The sequence below is a fragment of the Lepidochelys kempii genome, chromosome 10 (assembly GCF_965140285.1).
Source record: "Lepidochelys kempii isolate rLepKem1 chromosome 10, rLepKem1.hap1, whole genome shotgun sequence".
NCBI classification, from domain to species: domain Eukaryota; kingdom Metazoa; phylum Chordata; order Testudines; family Cheloniidae; genus Lepidochelys; species Lepidochelys kempii.
The window spans coordinates 35471352-35487551 of NC_136389.1; the positions used below are offsets into that span (position 1 = coordinate 35471352).

General features: G+C 46.5%; 1 protein-coding gene across 7 annotated transcripts in view; it reads left to right on the forward strand.

Annotated features, from left to right (window-relative positions):
- Nucleotides 1-14579, forward strand: part of RAB11FIP3 (RAB11 family interacting protein 3) — a 170547-nt gene extending 155968 nt beyond the window's left edge. For 6 of the 7 annotated variants that reach the window (XM_073362848.2, XM_073362851.2, XM_073362852.2 and 3 more), the window contains 6 exons: nucleotides 2501-2641; nucleotides 4330-4411; nucleotides 7398-7535; nucleotides 8438-8593; nucleotides 9389-9529; nucleotides 10960-14579. In XM_073362848.2, the coding sequence (XP_073218949.1) occupies nucleotides 2501-2641; nucleotides 4330-4411; nucleotides 7398-7535; nucleotides 8438-8593; nucleotides 9389-9529; nucleotides 10960-11073 (772 nt within the window). In that variant the 3' untranslated portion in view covers nucleotides 11074-14579. Of the gene's footprint in view, nucleotides 1-2500; nucleotides 2642-4329; nucleotides 4462-7397; nucleotides 7536-8437; nucleotides 8594-9388; nucleotides 9530-10959 lie in introns of those variants that run through there. The other variant, XM_073362853.2, reaches the window with a different exon arrangement.
- Nucleotides 14580-16200: the final 1621 nt, after the last annotated feature.

Below are 16200 nucleotides of genomic sequence, written 5' to 3' on the forward strand. Positions count from 1 at the left end.
GCGTTTCTAAGGGCTTGTCTGCACTGTGTAGCAGTGTGTACTAGAGGGGTGTGAATTCTCACACACACAAACGTATTGCACACGAAGTGACCTTCATAGACCCTGCTGACATCCCCTACAGGTCCCTGTTTCATCATTAGTGCGCACTAGGGGACTTCTACTTAGTGCACTTTGCAATTCACACCCCTTGAGCCTGCATTGCTGCACCAAGTAGGAAAGCCCTTAATGTATTTTAGAATTGATCTCTTTTCTCTGCTCCCTGTGTGAATTAGTGAGCACATGTGTACATAGGATCCACACACGCAACTCTCTCTAAGGTTATTGTCTGTAAATAAAAGGCAGCTGTTCTCAGAACTCCCTCTGTTGGGTTAAGTGTGTGATGAAAGCACGCCAATGGAAAAGAAGTCAATAGAAAGATAAAGAAGAGACTATTAAATCTTAGCAAATCTGCCCTCCCTAACTGATCTAAATTCCATCCCTGTCAAAAGCCAGCAGGCATCCAAACTGCTGCCTTCGCAAAAGGCCACCTCTGCTTCATTTTCCATGCCTCACCTGTTCAATTTCTGTGCCACTGACTAGCTGCTGGGAATTCAGGTAATCTGCAGATTGGCAGGTCTGAGTCTCTGATCTTCTGGTAACAATGCCAGCGTTATGCTCTGATAGTTCTAAATAATCTCTCCAGTTACACATAACCTAATCAGTCCTTTTTTGTTGTGGGTCCAGTGCCTAGAGCAATGGGGCCCTGATCCTTCACTGGGGCCCCTGGCTGCTGCTACGTTACAAATAATTAGCAATAATATTGAGCATTGTTATTTGGGAAGGGAATGTTACTGTTTTTTCCGCTCTGGCCTTTCATTTAATCCCCTGCATTTTAATGGGAGCTAAAGAAGTTCTATACTGTGTCTCTGACTCCGCCCTCCTCCCCCTGAAATGCCCCTATTGCTTTTGGATTTTGGGACAAGTGTAAATCTGATAATTTTATTTAACCCCTGGGATTTTTAATCTCGGGGGTTCCTATTCTCCAGAGGTGTTTATGCTCCTCAGATAAAGCCATTAGGAGTTTATCTACAGGACTATAAGATTAAGTAGTATGTGTGTCATGGACAACAGTGATTCAAGTAAAGGTTTCCGTAAGCCCTGATAAACTTCACAGTAACAAGATGTTTTCCCTAATACACACAACTCCCCCTTGAGTGCTCTAATCACTTAGTCCAGAAGGGTTAATTATTTTTATCCAAATAAAGGGCTTAGGTAACAAGTTGATGAGTTAGAAAAACATGTCCTTCTATCAGAGGTTCGCACCTCATGCTTTTGTCCTGTGTTTTTACAAGCTCTATAACAAAACAATATCCCAGGAAAGTGTAGCTTCCCAGCTGCTGATGTTGAAGATGGTTCATAATGCACTGCTTTGGGAAGCAGAAGCAACTTTACAGTAATGTAATCAAAGGTCATAAAATGACAGCCACTCATGCACTATTTATTCACCTGCTTCCAAGGACAGGTTTGAGTGAGTAGATTAGCAACAAACATCTGTCCACTGCTTGAATGTCTTCTGAGACTTGTGTGCTCCATTGAGAACCATGTGACATTAAAAATGTTTGCCAGTTATGGATGTGGCCTGGAAAAATAACCCTCCACGCTCCACTTGTGATTTGAGAATTTAGAGGGAAATGGTCACTTTCTTTAGGTCCTAGATTTGATTTAACTTAAAATTATTATAAGATCCTACAAGTCTTGCAAATCCCAACATCTATTAAACCCCCTCTCTGTCTTGTATTATAATATTTCTCTGCAACAATTAAATAATCATTATGTAGGCCCTGCTTAATTTATTGGCAACATGCAGACAGCCAAATGTTGTATTCCTAGAGCTATACAATTATCACTGATGCTGGTGCCCAAAGGAATTACCCATAAGTGGCGTGTGAATTTCATACTCCACTACAAACCCAGGTGAAAAGGAAGATAATTAATTAATTGGAGTAATTAGCCTCAGTAGCTTATTCTGTGCAGTACCCTGACTCTGCTACCCACTAAGACACAAGTTTTAAGAAAATCTTTTACTTTGTTTTCTTCTCAATCCTCTCTTCTTTCCTCCTTTTGGTTAGTTTTAATGTGACCACTGAGGCTTGTAGAAACTTGTGATAAGATACCAGTATCCATTGCCCGGGTTTCCAGTGATTTAAATGCCAAATAGGCAATGGCTTCCAAGCGGTTCAGCATCACAGAGTGTTCAAGGATTGGGTGGTTGTGAGGATGTACTACCTGCTTTCTCCCAGGTGTCTGTAAGTGTCTTGCAGGTGCCTGTTCTTTGTCTTGTACAGATGCTGCTCCTTTTATGTTGATCTTCAAACTCCATGGTGGCGTCTACTGGCTTTGCAATAGGGGGAGGAGGGTAAAAAGAAAGGAGGACATCCCACTCCATAAAATATCCAAATGTCAGTAGGACAGCTGTGTAATGTCAGACTTGGCTAAACCCCTTCTTTCCTTTTCTCCAAAGAGCTAATGCCCTGGAGGAACAGCTGAAGGAACAAGAGTTGAAAGCAGATGAGACACTGCTGGAGGAAATCAGAAAACAAAGAGAGCTCCTGACCAGGATGGAGAGAGAGAAGAGTATTGAGATTGAGAATCTGCAAGCCAGGTTGGTACAGCCACCATATCCTCCACATGGTGAAGCTTTGGGGGTGTATCGCTAATCAGTGACAACTAGAAGACAACTGGGGGTGAGTTTCCAAAATAAACTCCAGCCATGGCTATGCTGCCTCCCATAAAGCTTGCCCCCATGTCTTTCTAAACCCTGGTTTTGACTACCACCTTCCTCTGTAACTTTGTCCCAAAGTAGTAAATTAACCCACCTCTTCAGGAGTAATGGTCTCAAGTTGCAGTGGGGGAGGTTTAGATTGGATATTAGGAAAAACTTTTTCACTAGGAGGGTGGTGAAACACTGGAATGGGTTACCTAGGGAGGTGGTGGAATCTCCTTCCTTAGAAGTTTTTACGGTCAGGCTTGACAAAGCCCTGGCTGGGATCATTTAGTTGGGGATTGGTCCTGCTTTGAGCAGGGGGTTGGACTAGATCTCCTGAGGTCCCTTCCAACCCTGATATTCTATGATTCAGATCAGTGACACTTTTCTCCAGCCAGAGAGAACTTTCCATTTGGATCCATTAGTTCATGCATGCTCCCTCTTGATCTGCCCCTAACGGTGCGAATAAAGAGGGTGTCCACTTGAACCTCCGGCCCGTTGGCATGACTAGTCCCTGGAGCTCAGTTTGACATTGTCACACGAGTCGGCTTCACAAAGACATGCAAAGTATCTGCTCTGCTCCTAGGGAAGTCAATGGAAGTTCTGCCTTTGACTTCAACAGGCATGAGCTCAAGGCGAGGACTACAGCTTTCCTCCGCCTGAATAGCCCCGAGTGGGAAGAGCAGTTACAGAAGCATCTGAGCAGTGTTTGGTTGTTCTAGAAGGAACAGAGCAACAGCACTGTCTGGGGCTGTCCCAGAGGAATAGTAACAGCAGCATGGGGAGATCTGAGCTGAAAAACCAGCTTAAGTAACAAACACCCTTGCTCCTAGTGACTGATCTCATCAGGCAGTAACCAGCTTGTAGGCTTCCCCACACCCTCAGGCTGGCTTCCTGGGCAGAGCCAACCTTTCCTGGGCGAGGGGTGTCTTCTCTCTGGCTGGGTGGTCTTCACTAGGGATTCAGCAAATGCAGAATGTTCCATTCTTGCTCAGTCCTAACTGGCCATGATTGACAAGAAAGGACCAGGAAGATAATATGGGAGGAAGAATACCCATGTGAATTTGAGAGATCTGAACCTGGGGCACTAGGTGAGGCCATCTCTGGATTCCTCCTGGTTGCTGTGTGCCAATCCCTGGTACTTGGCCTCTGAGGTAAAAATACAAAGAGGAGAGGTATCAAAAATGGGGGGAAATAATTGGAATGCAAAGAGCCTGTGCTCAGATAAAAGGTTTCACCCTTTGGTGCCCAGAGCTGGGATTTGCTACTGTGGGGCAATGAAGGTAGTCAGTGCTGAGCCTGAAGGATGGCCTGGTCCTTTGCGGGTGGGATATCAGTCACAGCAGGCAAAAACTGGGCAGAGGACTTCAAATGACTCCAGCTAAGTCTTGGTAGATGTCTCTTCCTTCCCCGTGATTGCTGGTGAGAAGGACTGGGGCGGACAAAGGCAGAGTCCATCCTCAGTCCTACATCCACGCTCCAGTCTTCACTAATGTGCTCTTATTACTTTTTGCTGCTTGCATGACTTTCTCCGGTCTCAGGGCTCTGGTAGCAGAGTTTCTAAGTGTGTTCATTCATTGCCACAGACTGCAGCAGCTGGAGGACGAGAACAGCGAGCTGAGATCCTGCGTCCCTTGTCTGAAAGCCAGTATCGAGAGGCTGGAGGAGGTGAGGGGAGAGCCTTCTCACCTAGAAAGATACTTCAGGCTCATACTTTGGTGTGTTTGAAAACAGGCTGAGGGATCTGTTCTGTGCCAGAGATTCCTTAGCGGTGAAGCGTGAATGTGCATCTCTGCATGGGACGTGGCATTAATTATGCCACTGTGACTCAGCACCCTGGCCCACTGCTGGCTTTCCTGAGTATATCATACTTTAGCATCTCTGCAGTGCGCATTCCAACTTGCCTCAAGTTAACCTGTCAGTGTATTAGTCACTGACACCTGTGTTCTGCCCAGCTTCAAAGGCAGTGTAGCCCATGCAGAATGAGAGCACGCTGTGGTTTTCCCTCCGAATCAGGAATTTTGGCCAAGGCTAAGTGCCAGTTGCAAACAGCAGAGATGGAATGGTTTGCACAAAAGACCTGTATGAGTCCCAAGTTATGTGTAACAAGCAAGGCAAACAAGCAAGGAGCCATTTCCTCCTCTAGTCCTACCCTAAATAGAAACCAGGGCCTTAGCTCGGCAGTAGTGCTATAGATATTGACTGAGTCACTGTGTTTGTCGCTGTGAAATCTGTAGGCCCAGGACCAACCTCTCTGAGGCAATGCAGTCCTACATGTACTTCAGCAGTAATCCTGTCAGCTGCCCATAGAACCTCATACAGGCAAACAAGCAGGGCTGCTATTTTTGGTTGCCTTATGTATGGTACCTGTATCAATGTCTTCGCTGTTTATGAATGAAATTCTGCCCTCTTGTGGCAAATTGTGGGGAAGGTCATTTCCAGCTTGGGTCCTGCTGACTGAAAACATAATGCAGGACGGCGGTGGAACCTTCTTGTAGGGAAGCTTTACCCACAAACTTGGCAGTGCACACAGGTTCACACTAACAGGTTAGACACTCTCCCGCTGCAGTGCACTGAAATGATTGTCAGCTTTCCTCCTGTGTCACAATACCCAGGTTCCATTGTGTGTGTAACTGAGAAGGGGATGTCATGGGAGACTTTATCACCGTTGAATTTTTTAATTGTCAGGTTTAGCAGAGGACACATTTTACACTAACTTGTGTGAGTGCGGAAAGGGGTGTGTGTAATGGAGTATGGATGTATTGTGTTGGTGTGTAATATAATAGGTATGTATTAAATTTATTTTAATTTCTAACTTTTATTTGCCAATATATAAGGTTCCCTGAAGAAATCAGATTTGATCTAGGTACCTAAATGATGGATTCATGGGCCTAAAATTTGGCCCCCAAGTTTTTCGTAGCTTCATAAACTTCAAGGCCATAGGGACTATGCTGATCATCTAGTCCAGGGATAGTCAGTAGGTGGACTGTGGCCCAAATCCAGACCGCCAGATGCTTTTGAATGGACACCGAAATCTTTTTATTTACCTATTATCATTATTGTTGTTGGTTTTGTGCAACTCTTTCTGGAGTCTGGACCTTGACTTTACCTTGACCAAGAAATTTGGACCTTAACAAAAAACAATTGACTACCCTGATCTAGTCTGAGGTCCTGCATAAAACAAGCTGTAGAACTCCACCCAGTGATTCCTCTATTGAGATCTTGTTTATAAAGTATATTGAGATTTTCCTGGCAGGAAAGATGCTATATAAAGAATATAATTTAAACACACAATAACAACATTCCCACGTTTCAAACAGCAACACTAGATCTGAGAGAAAGGGTGTAAATTGTGAGGGTTCTTAGGTGCATTCAGCCACCTGAGACGTGTTTATTCTTGACTGTCCTCTCCTCATCACATGGTGTTGCTCATCTCTATTTTAGCTTAAATTAGCGTTAATGTGGCTAATGAGCAGTAACAGATGCAATTAGCTCTCCATGGAGGATGCAACCCCCTGCTGATAAACTGGATGTCTCCTTTGTTTTTGTCTGAAACATCGATTTCCTGATTGTTGTCAATATTATTTCACATTGACAAAGCACCTTTCATCACAGAAAATATCGATGCATGTTACAAACTAGTAACACATTTGGCAAAGATGAGTGTCTGCTCCGAATCAAGTGACTGAATTTTCGCTGGGGGCTGTTGGCGCTCAGCACTCCTGAAACCTGGGTCACGTCTCCAGGCATATAACGTGAGGCACTGACCCTTTTTTTTTTCTTTTTTTTTTTTTTGGACAATTTTGGCATGTATAAAAATAGGTGACTCCAGCAATCACCTTTAAACTTGGAACCAAGTTAGAACTTACAAGCAGCACATGACACACTAGGGAGAGGGGCTGATCCTATGGGGAAAATTAGCAGCATAAAGAAACCTTGTCACTCACAGGGCTCTGGTCACAATTAAATAACGAGTTTTATGTGGTTTTAAACTTTGAACAAATTCAGTTGACTGCCCTGTTCAACCATTGAGCCAAGGTGGAGAATAGTAAAAGGGTTCTGCTGAAAATCCATGGGTATAGTTTAGTTTTAGATACTAATTTACATTGCTCGGGTTCTTTCGTTGTCTGTTTGCTTTCTGTGAAATCCATTCTCAGTTAAAACTCAGGATAAAAAAGGGTTTAATGAGATCAGAGTTCTGGGTCTATTGTAAACTTCTCTGAGAGGCTAGCTGTTGTTTAAACTAAGGGATTCCTTTGATTTGATGTCATTTTCATCCGGTAGCCCTCACTTAGGCCCCAGTCCTGCAACAACTCTGTCCTGCCCCTGTGCAGAGTCACTGAAATCATCTGGGCTCTGTGCAGATGCAAGAGATTGCTCAAATGGAACTTATGGCAGGAGTCATTTATTACATGTCTCTCCTGACTCTGCTGATGCATTTTGTTTACTGCTGGCAAAGCACTGAGGCTGTAAAGTCCTCAGACAACAGATGAAAGCACAGCAGGCAAAAGTGTCCAAACTAAGGCACATTGGCTAAAAGAATGTTCCCATGTGGCAATGTGCATATGTGCTCTCCTCTCCGAATGACAGGAGAGGGGCCTTGCCGTGCTGTGGGGAAGGTCTTGTGATTTCATCTTGCTAAACTTTGTTGCAGGAGAAGCAGAAGTTGTTAGATGAGATAGAAGACCTCACTACTCAACTCAATGAGGAGCAGGAAAGCAAGAGGAAGATAGGAGACAAACTGACTCATGAGAGACACCAATTCCAGAAGGAGAAGGAGTCCACTCAGGAGGTGAGCAGAGTGAACAGCTGACACCATTCAGCCTGTCCACACACTTCTCCCTGAAGCCCTCAGCGGAAACTGCAGCTATTTACAAGCACTTTCGCCAGAGGTCAATATGCTGCGTCCTGTAAACAGGGCTCAGTGATAGTCTAGTTCCTCGATAACCCTAGATACAAATTGCACCATGAATTAACCTTGTTATCAGCGTAATGTGGCCTCTGCTGTTGCCAAACGGAAGAAACACAATGAACTGGAGAGAGAGAGAAATTAATTGATGCTTTCAGCTGCCCTTACCTGAAGGCTTTTTCGTTTCCACATGCTTGTGTGTCTAGTGTTCGCAGTTACAATGGACACAGCTGGGTGGAATAGCTCTTGCCTTTTTGCTCCAGCGACGGGGATTTAAATTGAGTAACAGGTGAAAGTGTATTTGATCATCTTGCTCTAGCTGTTTGCCACTCTTCAAACCACTGCTCTTTGGCAGTGCCTAGTTGCAAGATAGTCTGCAGGGGTGCATTGGCATAGTGTGTGGCATCAATTTGTACCTAGTCCCTTGCTTTCATGTACATTAAAATTCACTCCAGTGTGTCTCTGCATTCACATTCAAAGGCCTGCACAAGTCAGGATTCACCAGCCTGCTCAACATGGCATATTTCTGTCTGGATGTAAAGGTGTAATGGCAAAGGCCTGAGGTAGGAACTTGGGCCCAGCCAGTGTTAGCAGGGGGAGGACAGGAATATAACAACACTGAGAACATAACTGATTTCTGTACACTTCAGACCGACCATTCTCTCTCTCCTCCTGCTGTCTCACCTCACGCGCCTCTCTGGTGCAGCAGGGAGGCTCACTCCGCGCTTAGCGCTGTGGCACTTTATGGCCCTCTGGTGCGATCGCTCTCCTTCATTGCATTGCAGCTGATTGAGGACCTCCGAAAGCAGCTGGAGCACCTGCAGCTGTTTAAACTTGAAGCGGAGCAGCGAAGAGGCAGAAGCAGCAGCGTGGGTCTCCAAGAGTACAATAGCAGGACGCGGGAGACGGAGCTGGAGCAAGAGATTAGGCGGCTCAAGCAGGTACTGGGGTGGTGGGAGCGATGTATTGGTTCGGCTACTAGACGCCAATCAGTTCAACACCACAGCAGCAGCTTGGACTGTCATGTCCAGTCTCGCTACAAGGCGTAGACTCTGGGGACTGCACCAGCCTCTTCTTTAGCCACTGGAGGTATGATTAAGCATTGGCAAAGTACAGCTGGGACTGTGTATGGGAAACAGGAGAGGCACTGGGGAGAAATCTCAGCACTATACTCACAGCTACCATGTCTGTTTGGCCTAAAAGCCGCTTCTGGGAGAGAATCGCCATAGCCCGCCCAAGTAGCACGGACAACGTGAGCATGTTCACGGCGGGGGAATGCTTCGCCTTTCTCAGTTCAACAGAGGACTGCAAAACACGATCTCCCTGGCTGGCAAGGCACAGATTTCAGCCTCACTTCAGTATCTTGGACCAGGGGAGGCGTTCTGGAGATACCCCAGTGAAACGCTGATCCGTTGCAGATCAATCTGGTCAGAACAAAAGGGGGTTCAAATCTCCCCAGCATGTTGTATGTATTCACTCCTCTACTGAGTAAAGCTTCCCAGGGCTCTGCTAGCTCAGGGTAGTACAAGAGTCAGGAGAGCTGTATTCTGGTCTTGCTCTGCCATTTAGTCACCAGGGCACCTTGGCCATTTCACTTAACTTCACTGTGCCTCTAGTCCTACCAGCTATAAAATACAGAGCACCCCCTTTGTGAAGCTCCGACAGCACCTGCCGTCTGTGGGGCTCTAGAAATGTGAATTATGAATGTCCTGATTCTTCCTTTTTGTTGTGAGCAGGATAACCGCAATCTGAAAGAACAGAATGACGAGCTGAATGGACAGATTATAAACCTTAGCATTCAGGGAGCCAAGAACCTCTTCTCAGCTTCCTTCTCAGAGTCCCTGGCTGCAGAAATCAGCTCGGTCTCCAGAGACGAGGTACTGTGTGGTGTCTAGAGAAAGCGTATTCCTGTTTACCTCAAACCACTTCCTGTTTAGCATGAGTGATGTCTTTAATCCCCACTCTTGGCTCCTAAGCACCTGCATGTGCCCGGAAGGAGCTGAAAGGGCTCTCTCTGCAGTGGAGATCACTACTGATAATCCAGGGATCCCACTGAGAGCCATGGCGATTCTTTTCTGCAGCTCCACTGCAATTAGAAAGGGGCCCATCTTGCAGAGATGCTGACTCGCCATAGGTCATGGCTTCCCATAGAAACCAGACACTCCTTAAGATGGTGGTGCACACCGTGGCAAGGCTATAGCCAAGCGCTAGCTGGGCTGTTCATGAGGTAATGTCCCCCTTGCTAGGATAATGTAAAGAACATTACGTAAGTTGTCTGCTTAATACCTTAGAAATCTCAATCTAGCCTCTTACAATTGGTGGAGGACTGAGAACCTGGGTCTGTCATGGCTGTGCTCTTTATGCTTCTCCCCCTTCCCTGGTTGTTGTACCAAGTTCTCATGTAGCTGTACCTCAGACACTTGCACACGTGGACAGACGAGTTCACCAGCAGGAGCCAAGCGAGACAGTACATGTTGCTATTTGAGTGAGATACATGCAATGTTCCTTTCTCTTGGGACAAGTCACAGCCATTGTCTGGCAGCTAGAGGAAGAGCACTGGAGTAAACCTTGTCTGTCCATGGGGGCAGGTGTCTAAGGGTATAAGAACCCGCGTTCTCTCATGGGAAAGGTGAGAGTATAAGGGGTTGTGAGACTCATTCCATATACACAAAACCCTAGAGAAACTCAGTGACGAGCTCAATTTTCACACTGTAGTGCTGAAGTCCGCATCCTGTCATATGCCTAAAACAGGTGTTTGGTTGCCTGATATGTGCACCTGGAAGCATGATTTGGCCATCTGAGGTTCCAGGTTTGAAAACAGGACCCACAATATTAATATTCAGCATGAGCCTGTGGCTTAGCTTTGACTTTGGCAGACGAGCACCTTCCACTAACAGAACCGCTAGAGAGCGGAAGAGAACATGTAATGGCCTCCCCAGCCAACCAGCATTCCCCCACGAGAAACGAGGAGCTAGAACAATGGGGATTCGAGGGAGCTGAAGCCGGGTTTTGGGGAGGACGTAAGTGTCGTTGGAGTTCGTGCTGGACAGGAACGGGAACGAATATGTCACCAGTAGCTCTTTTAAGATAGATGCAGGTTTTCCTCTTAAGTCTAAAATTGGAGCGGGAACAAGACACAGCTTGGGCAGGATGCAGCTTGAGGGACAAAGGAACCCTTTGTAGCAGACTCTGGTATTTTTGTTGCTGAGCAAACGGTCCAAGGGTGAAAATTGCAAAGAAATCTGTGCTAGGTGGCCCTGACTTGTGATCTGTCAGTAACCAGCTTCCTCCTCTTCCTCCCCTATAGCTCATGGAGGCAATTCAAAAGCAGGAGGAGATCAACTTCCGCCTGCAAGACTACATTGACAGGATCATTGTGGCCATCATGGAAACCAACCCATCCATTCTGGAAGTCAAGTAAAGGAAGCAGAGAGCTGCAGACTGTGTGTTGCTGATCTGGGGTGGACTTGGTGCACTGAGAGGCAAAGGAGAGACTTAGGATGTCTTTGATCTCCATGAAGCCACATGAAGTGTCACTTCAGATCACTGGGTGAATTAATCCAGTGCCCAGGGGAAAAAGAAAACCAGCAACAAAGCCTTTTGTTGGACTCTCTTTCAAGACCCTTGCTGGCTTTGAGGGGTGAAAGGGAATCTGGAGAATAAATGGAGCAAAACGTGGAGCGGGAGTGGGGAAGGAAAGGAAAGGACCTGCTTCCCTGCTGATGGAACATTTCAAACAGTGGGGCTGACAAATGCTAACTGGAACTGTCGCAATATGTAACCCTGAAATCCCTACTGACGCAAAGGTGGGGAATAGGTCTAAGGGGTTAAGCAAAATACAGGGTCGTGCATAGATTCATCCTGCTGAAAATTTAATGAAAAGAGAATAATAGTGGGGTGGAGAAGTTAGTTGATTGAATTCTGAGATAATTTCCTGCACAGCCCAGAAATCTGCTTTGCCAAAGTGCCCAGGACACCCTTACTGAGGCAGATCTGTGAATGAGAAATGTTCGTTCCACACCTGTAGAATGTTTTTGAACTTAGTGCAAAGTTCCTCCCTCAGGCTGCACAGCTAGCATCATCTCGCGCCCCCCTTCATGGGGGTTGCATGCAGGAACCCTAGATGACTTCTCTCCATTTAGTAGGTGGAAGGAAGGGGGCAGGGGAATGGCCGTCTTTGATATGGGGCGTAACTGGAGTTTGATACATGCCTCGGCATTTGTATTTTTGTTCTCTGGCTTGGTAACATTTTACACGTACAGCATCTTCTTTAAATTCACTGTTCATCTGGCTCCATTCCTCTCACAATACAGAGGGGTGGCTATCTTCAGCACTCCTTATTCCTCTTCTGTGGCATGCTCCTTCAGCATCAGATGTTAGCATTTCTCTATCAAGCCTATGGGACCTGAGTTGGACAGGACTGCAGTAAGGTAGCAGTTAGTGGGAGTGGTGAAAGCCACATGGCTGTAGATGGAAGGACAAGGGCTCCCTATCATGCTGTTTCCTTGAGCAAGTGAAGGAAGCGCTGTGATTTCTTCATGGTTAATTAGCATGCGTTGGAGCCAGCCTGGTAGCTGTTATGCCCTCCTCACTTCTGCGGTATGGTCCCACAGTACTCATGTAGCCGTAGTAGTGCTCAGCCATAAGTGGGCACTCAGCTGTTTAGGCTGGTCCCCTAGTGGTGTAACAGAGTAAGTTTTAGCAGAGGGGACCAATGCGAACTGTTCACATGTTTGTTTCAAGAGCCAAGGACCTCCGCCATCGTCCTCTGTGTGCATGAATGCCAGTGTTACCATGAAGTGTATTGCAATGATCCATTCAGAGGTAAGGTCTGCTGATGATCCTGCAGCACTGGAGGTAGAGCCCTTTCCAGTGCCCGGGTTCTCCCCGTTCCTGTGCTGCGATGCACTTGGCTTGCTGTCGCGTTTATTGAGTAGCTTAGTGGCTCTAAACAAGGGACCAGCGGCTGCTGTTTTGACTTCTTAGACAACTGAGGCCGCCTGCAGTGTAGTGGTTGCAACCGAGTCTTAAACCCCAGTGAAGGTGGTGCTGGGAAGCTAAGGGGTACAATTGACTGGAGGCTGAAATTGAAGGCCTCTGAGACTCAAAAACCATATTAACCTCAGACCCATTCAGTGTGAAATGCCATTTTAAAAGCCTTGTACAATTCATCTGATTGAATGCATTTTAAACCCTATACAATGCATCATTCAATAAGTAAAAACAGGCATTGGTTAAAAGCACCTGTTCACTCCGGGCTAGCACACACCCAAATGATCCAGCTTCCTTGGCTTTGATTTTCCTTGGCCTGAAGAAATCTGGATTTTCCTGTTAAAACCTGTCATCAGACCCCGGCATGCTCTAGGAGCCAATATTCAATTATTCCCTGCCGCTGGCTGAAAATCCATTTAACCTGTAACCGAAAGGCATCCTGGTTCCAGGCACAGTCAGCATGTTGAATATACAGATTTCTATTTTAACCGGGGGTGATTTCATTTTTAAATCACCTGGTTAGCTTTTAGAAGGGCCCTGTTAGTTGGGCTGAATCCCAAATCTGTACAAAATGTGGAAAATCCTGGTGCATTGGTCTGCACTGGAACATCATAAATGTGCTCATAGGACTGGGACATCTGAGCTGCTAGTTCAGGGAACCTAGATCCAAATTCTCCCTCTGATGAGAGTTGGAGAGTGATAAACACCACAGCCCCTTCGCTCACCTAATATCCCTTTAGACCATCGCAACTACTGAGCAGGCAGCTCTCCTTTATTTTATTCCATGTCTGGAGAGTAAAAGCCCTTGGTCCCAGATGGCTTTCTTCAGGGCATAATTGCATAACTTGATTCATGCTGACCCAAGGGATGTCTCTAAGGTGGGTGAAGAGCATGCGTGAGTGAGGATAGCTGGGGGATCCCAAAAACACACAGTGGTGCTGACAGTCCTTGTCTTTCCCATGCTAATGGAGAGACGGTTTCATGGGATGCCTGTGAAAAATGTCCATCATCATCTGGGTTTGCCTTCTATTAAGTCTTTAACCCAGACTTACCCAGCTTTTCATTTGAAATCTAAAGTAAGAGAAAAAGCAGCTGCAGGGAGAGATGGCAGCAGGTCACTGTTTTCAACTCCATCTCTCGCATGCAGGGGCTGGAGCTCCAGTCTCATTGGGATGTTCGAGAAGTCCCCAGTCGCATTCTGTGAACAGACAATACCCTTGGGCTTGTCTTTTGTAATATCTGCTGACAGAGATGAGACAACCTGCCTTCCAGCGAAGGCTGCGTTCTCTCTTTCCTAGACACCTGAGCAATGAGCCGCTATCGTCTTCCTTCTCCCTCCCCACACCCTTGTGTAGCATCTCCCAGCCAGCCAAGAGCTCCTGCTCATTCATTCTCTAAGCTGCCCCCTTGTGAACCTTTTCCCTCCCTGAGCCCGCGGGAAGAAGCCACGTAATGTATATTTCCAGAGTAGCTTTGGGTGTAAATCAGTGTATACTTCAAGAGGGAAATTTTTCTATCTTGTAGAGTAGGTATTTTTTATAGAATGGAGGTTGATCAATTTTTTTAATACTTTAAAGAAGAGAGAAATGTATCTGTGTATACACATAAATATATATATATATATGTATAAATATATAAATATCAGAGATCTGCCTTTCTCAACTTGGGATCGTGTATCCCCAGTTTACATTTTTTTTCTGTTGATCACTAAGAGGTACTGTAATTGTAAATAAATCACCGGGAAAAGAGTTTTAAACAAAAAAGAAGCACTGACTTGCACACTGATCATGCTTTAAGCCCTGAGGGAAAACTGTACTCCCCGACAAAGTTCCCCTCTCCCTGCTGGTATGTGAAGGAAACTCCAAACAAGAAGCAAAACCAGTATTGTCTGAACTGATGTATTGATTCTTGTCAAATTAAAAGCTGTTACCATTACTCTTTTTGGGGGGCTTTTTTTCCTCCTGTTTCCCTAGGAAGGAAGGGATGGCAGAGGAGGGAAGGACTGGGAGATGCTGTTGTCATAACCCCGTAAATGCTGACACAGACTTTAAAAGCAGAAGTGGCTGAGCATTGAAAATCTGTATTAACCTAGGAAAGAGTGAGCTTCCATTGGGCCTGGCGCAGACTCGGCGAGGCGTTTCCTGCCCCTGTTAGCCAGGCCTGGTGTAAAAGCCCCGGGAGCGCACAGTGAGTACAGCCTTACTGCTCTCCTAGCAGCAGAAAGCGTCGCCACACCGAGACACAAATCCTGCTGTTACCATGGTGGAAATGGGAAGTAACACCATAGACTTCCACAAGATTACTGTGGATTTATGCAGGGTAACAGAGCAGAGTGTGCGTGAGTCTGCGCCGGGGGAGTTTTGCCTATTGATTCCAGCAGAAGCAGGACGGGGCCTTGGCCCTCTGATCTCAAGGCTGGCAGAGGCTAGGTTCATCATGCATGCTGCTTGCTCGATGCCCCGTTCGTTGTGTTGCCCCCTAACCACCTCATCTGTGGAAATCATGCAACGGTGTTGGGCTCTGGAGCCAGCATTATCCGGCCTTTCCCTCTGAGCACCCCTCATTGTGATGACATCCGGTGAGAAGGGGCTGCAAAGTAAAGACGGGAGAGGAACTGGAACCTTGTTGGGTTTGGAGGGGGGTCCCCTTTTATCCTGGGAGGTGCAGTCACCACCATGAGCCATGCCAAACGCGTCCCTGAAACCCATCAGTGGGAAGGTTGGACATTCCATCCTGTGGTGCTTAGCTGCACACCAGTAGTTGCATATCACTGAATGGCGAAGAGCAACGCCAAAGGCAATCCCAGGGCAGCCTGTGCAGCCAGAGTCCGTGTGAGTACAATTGCAGGCTAGGAGCTCCGGTGCCTAGAGGATGGGCATTGTATAAGTAACCTGGGGAGATGAATGAGTATCATTTATACAGTGCTACAGTTGTGCAAGGGGAACAGAGTCCCTTCCACTCTGCTGCGGCCACCATCCCTCCGTGTGAAATGGGAGTCGTCTTTTTTTTCTTTTTTTAAATTCAACAAATACATTTAATGGTTACAAAATTCTGAAGTTTTACAAACTCTTACACTGAATGTTCTCTCAGGTAGATATTCCCCGGCCTTCTCTTGCATTGAAGGGCAGTGACGTGCAGAAGGTGCCATGAGCGCAACGTAAAGGGATCTGCTGGAGCAGCCCACTTACTCGCCCGAGGATCCTGTTGACTTCAGCGGTCTGACATGTGCGCCCAAGGGCTGCTCGGGAGAGTACAGAACTGGGCTCTGAGTTTCCACACTTGAAACCATGAAGCATCAGGAAATGCAGAAGTTGTGGTTCCAGCACCAGCAGTAGGTTGAGCATGCTGTGCACCCTGGATTTCTTCTGGCCCGTGTCTTACAGGAACAGGGAGTGCTCTGTGGCCCTTTGAAAAGGACACGGCTGACTCAGTCACGCTTCCTTCTAAAAATGCATTCACCCAGGCGCACGGGAAGGAATGCCTGAGATGACTGTAACTGGAAGAGATTAAGGGAATGTTGACAGCTGGTTCACTTGATGCCTTGGACAGCACTTGG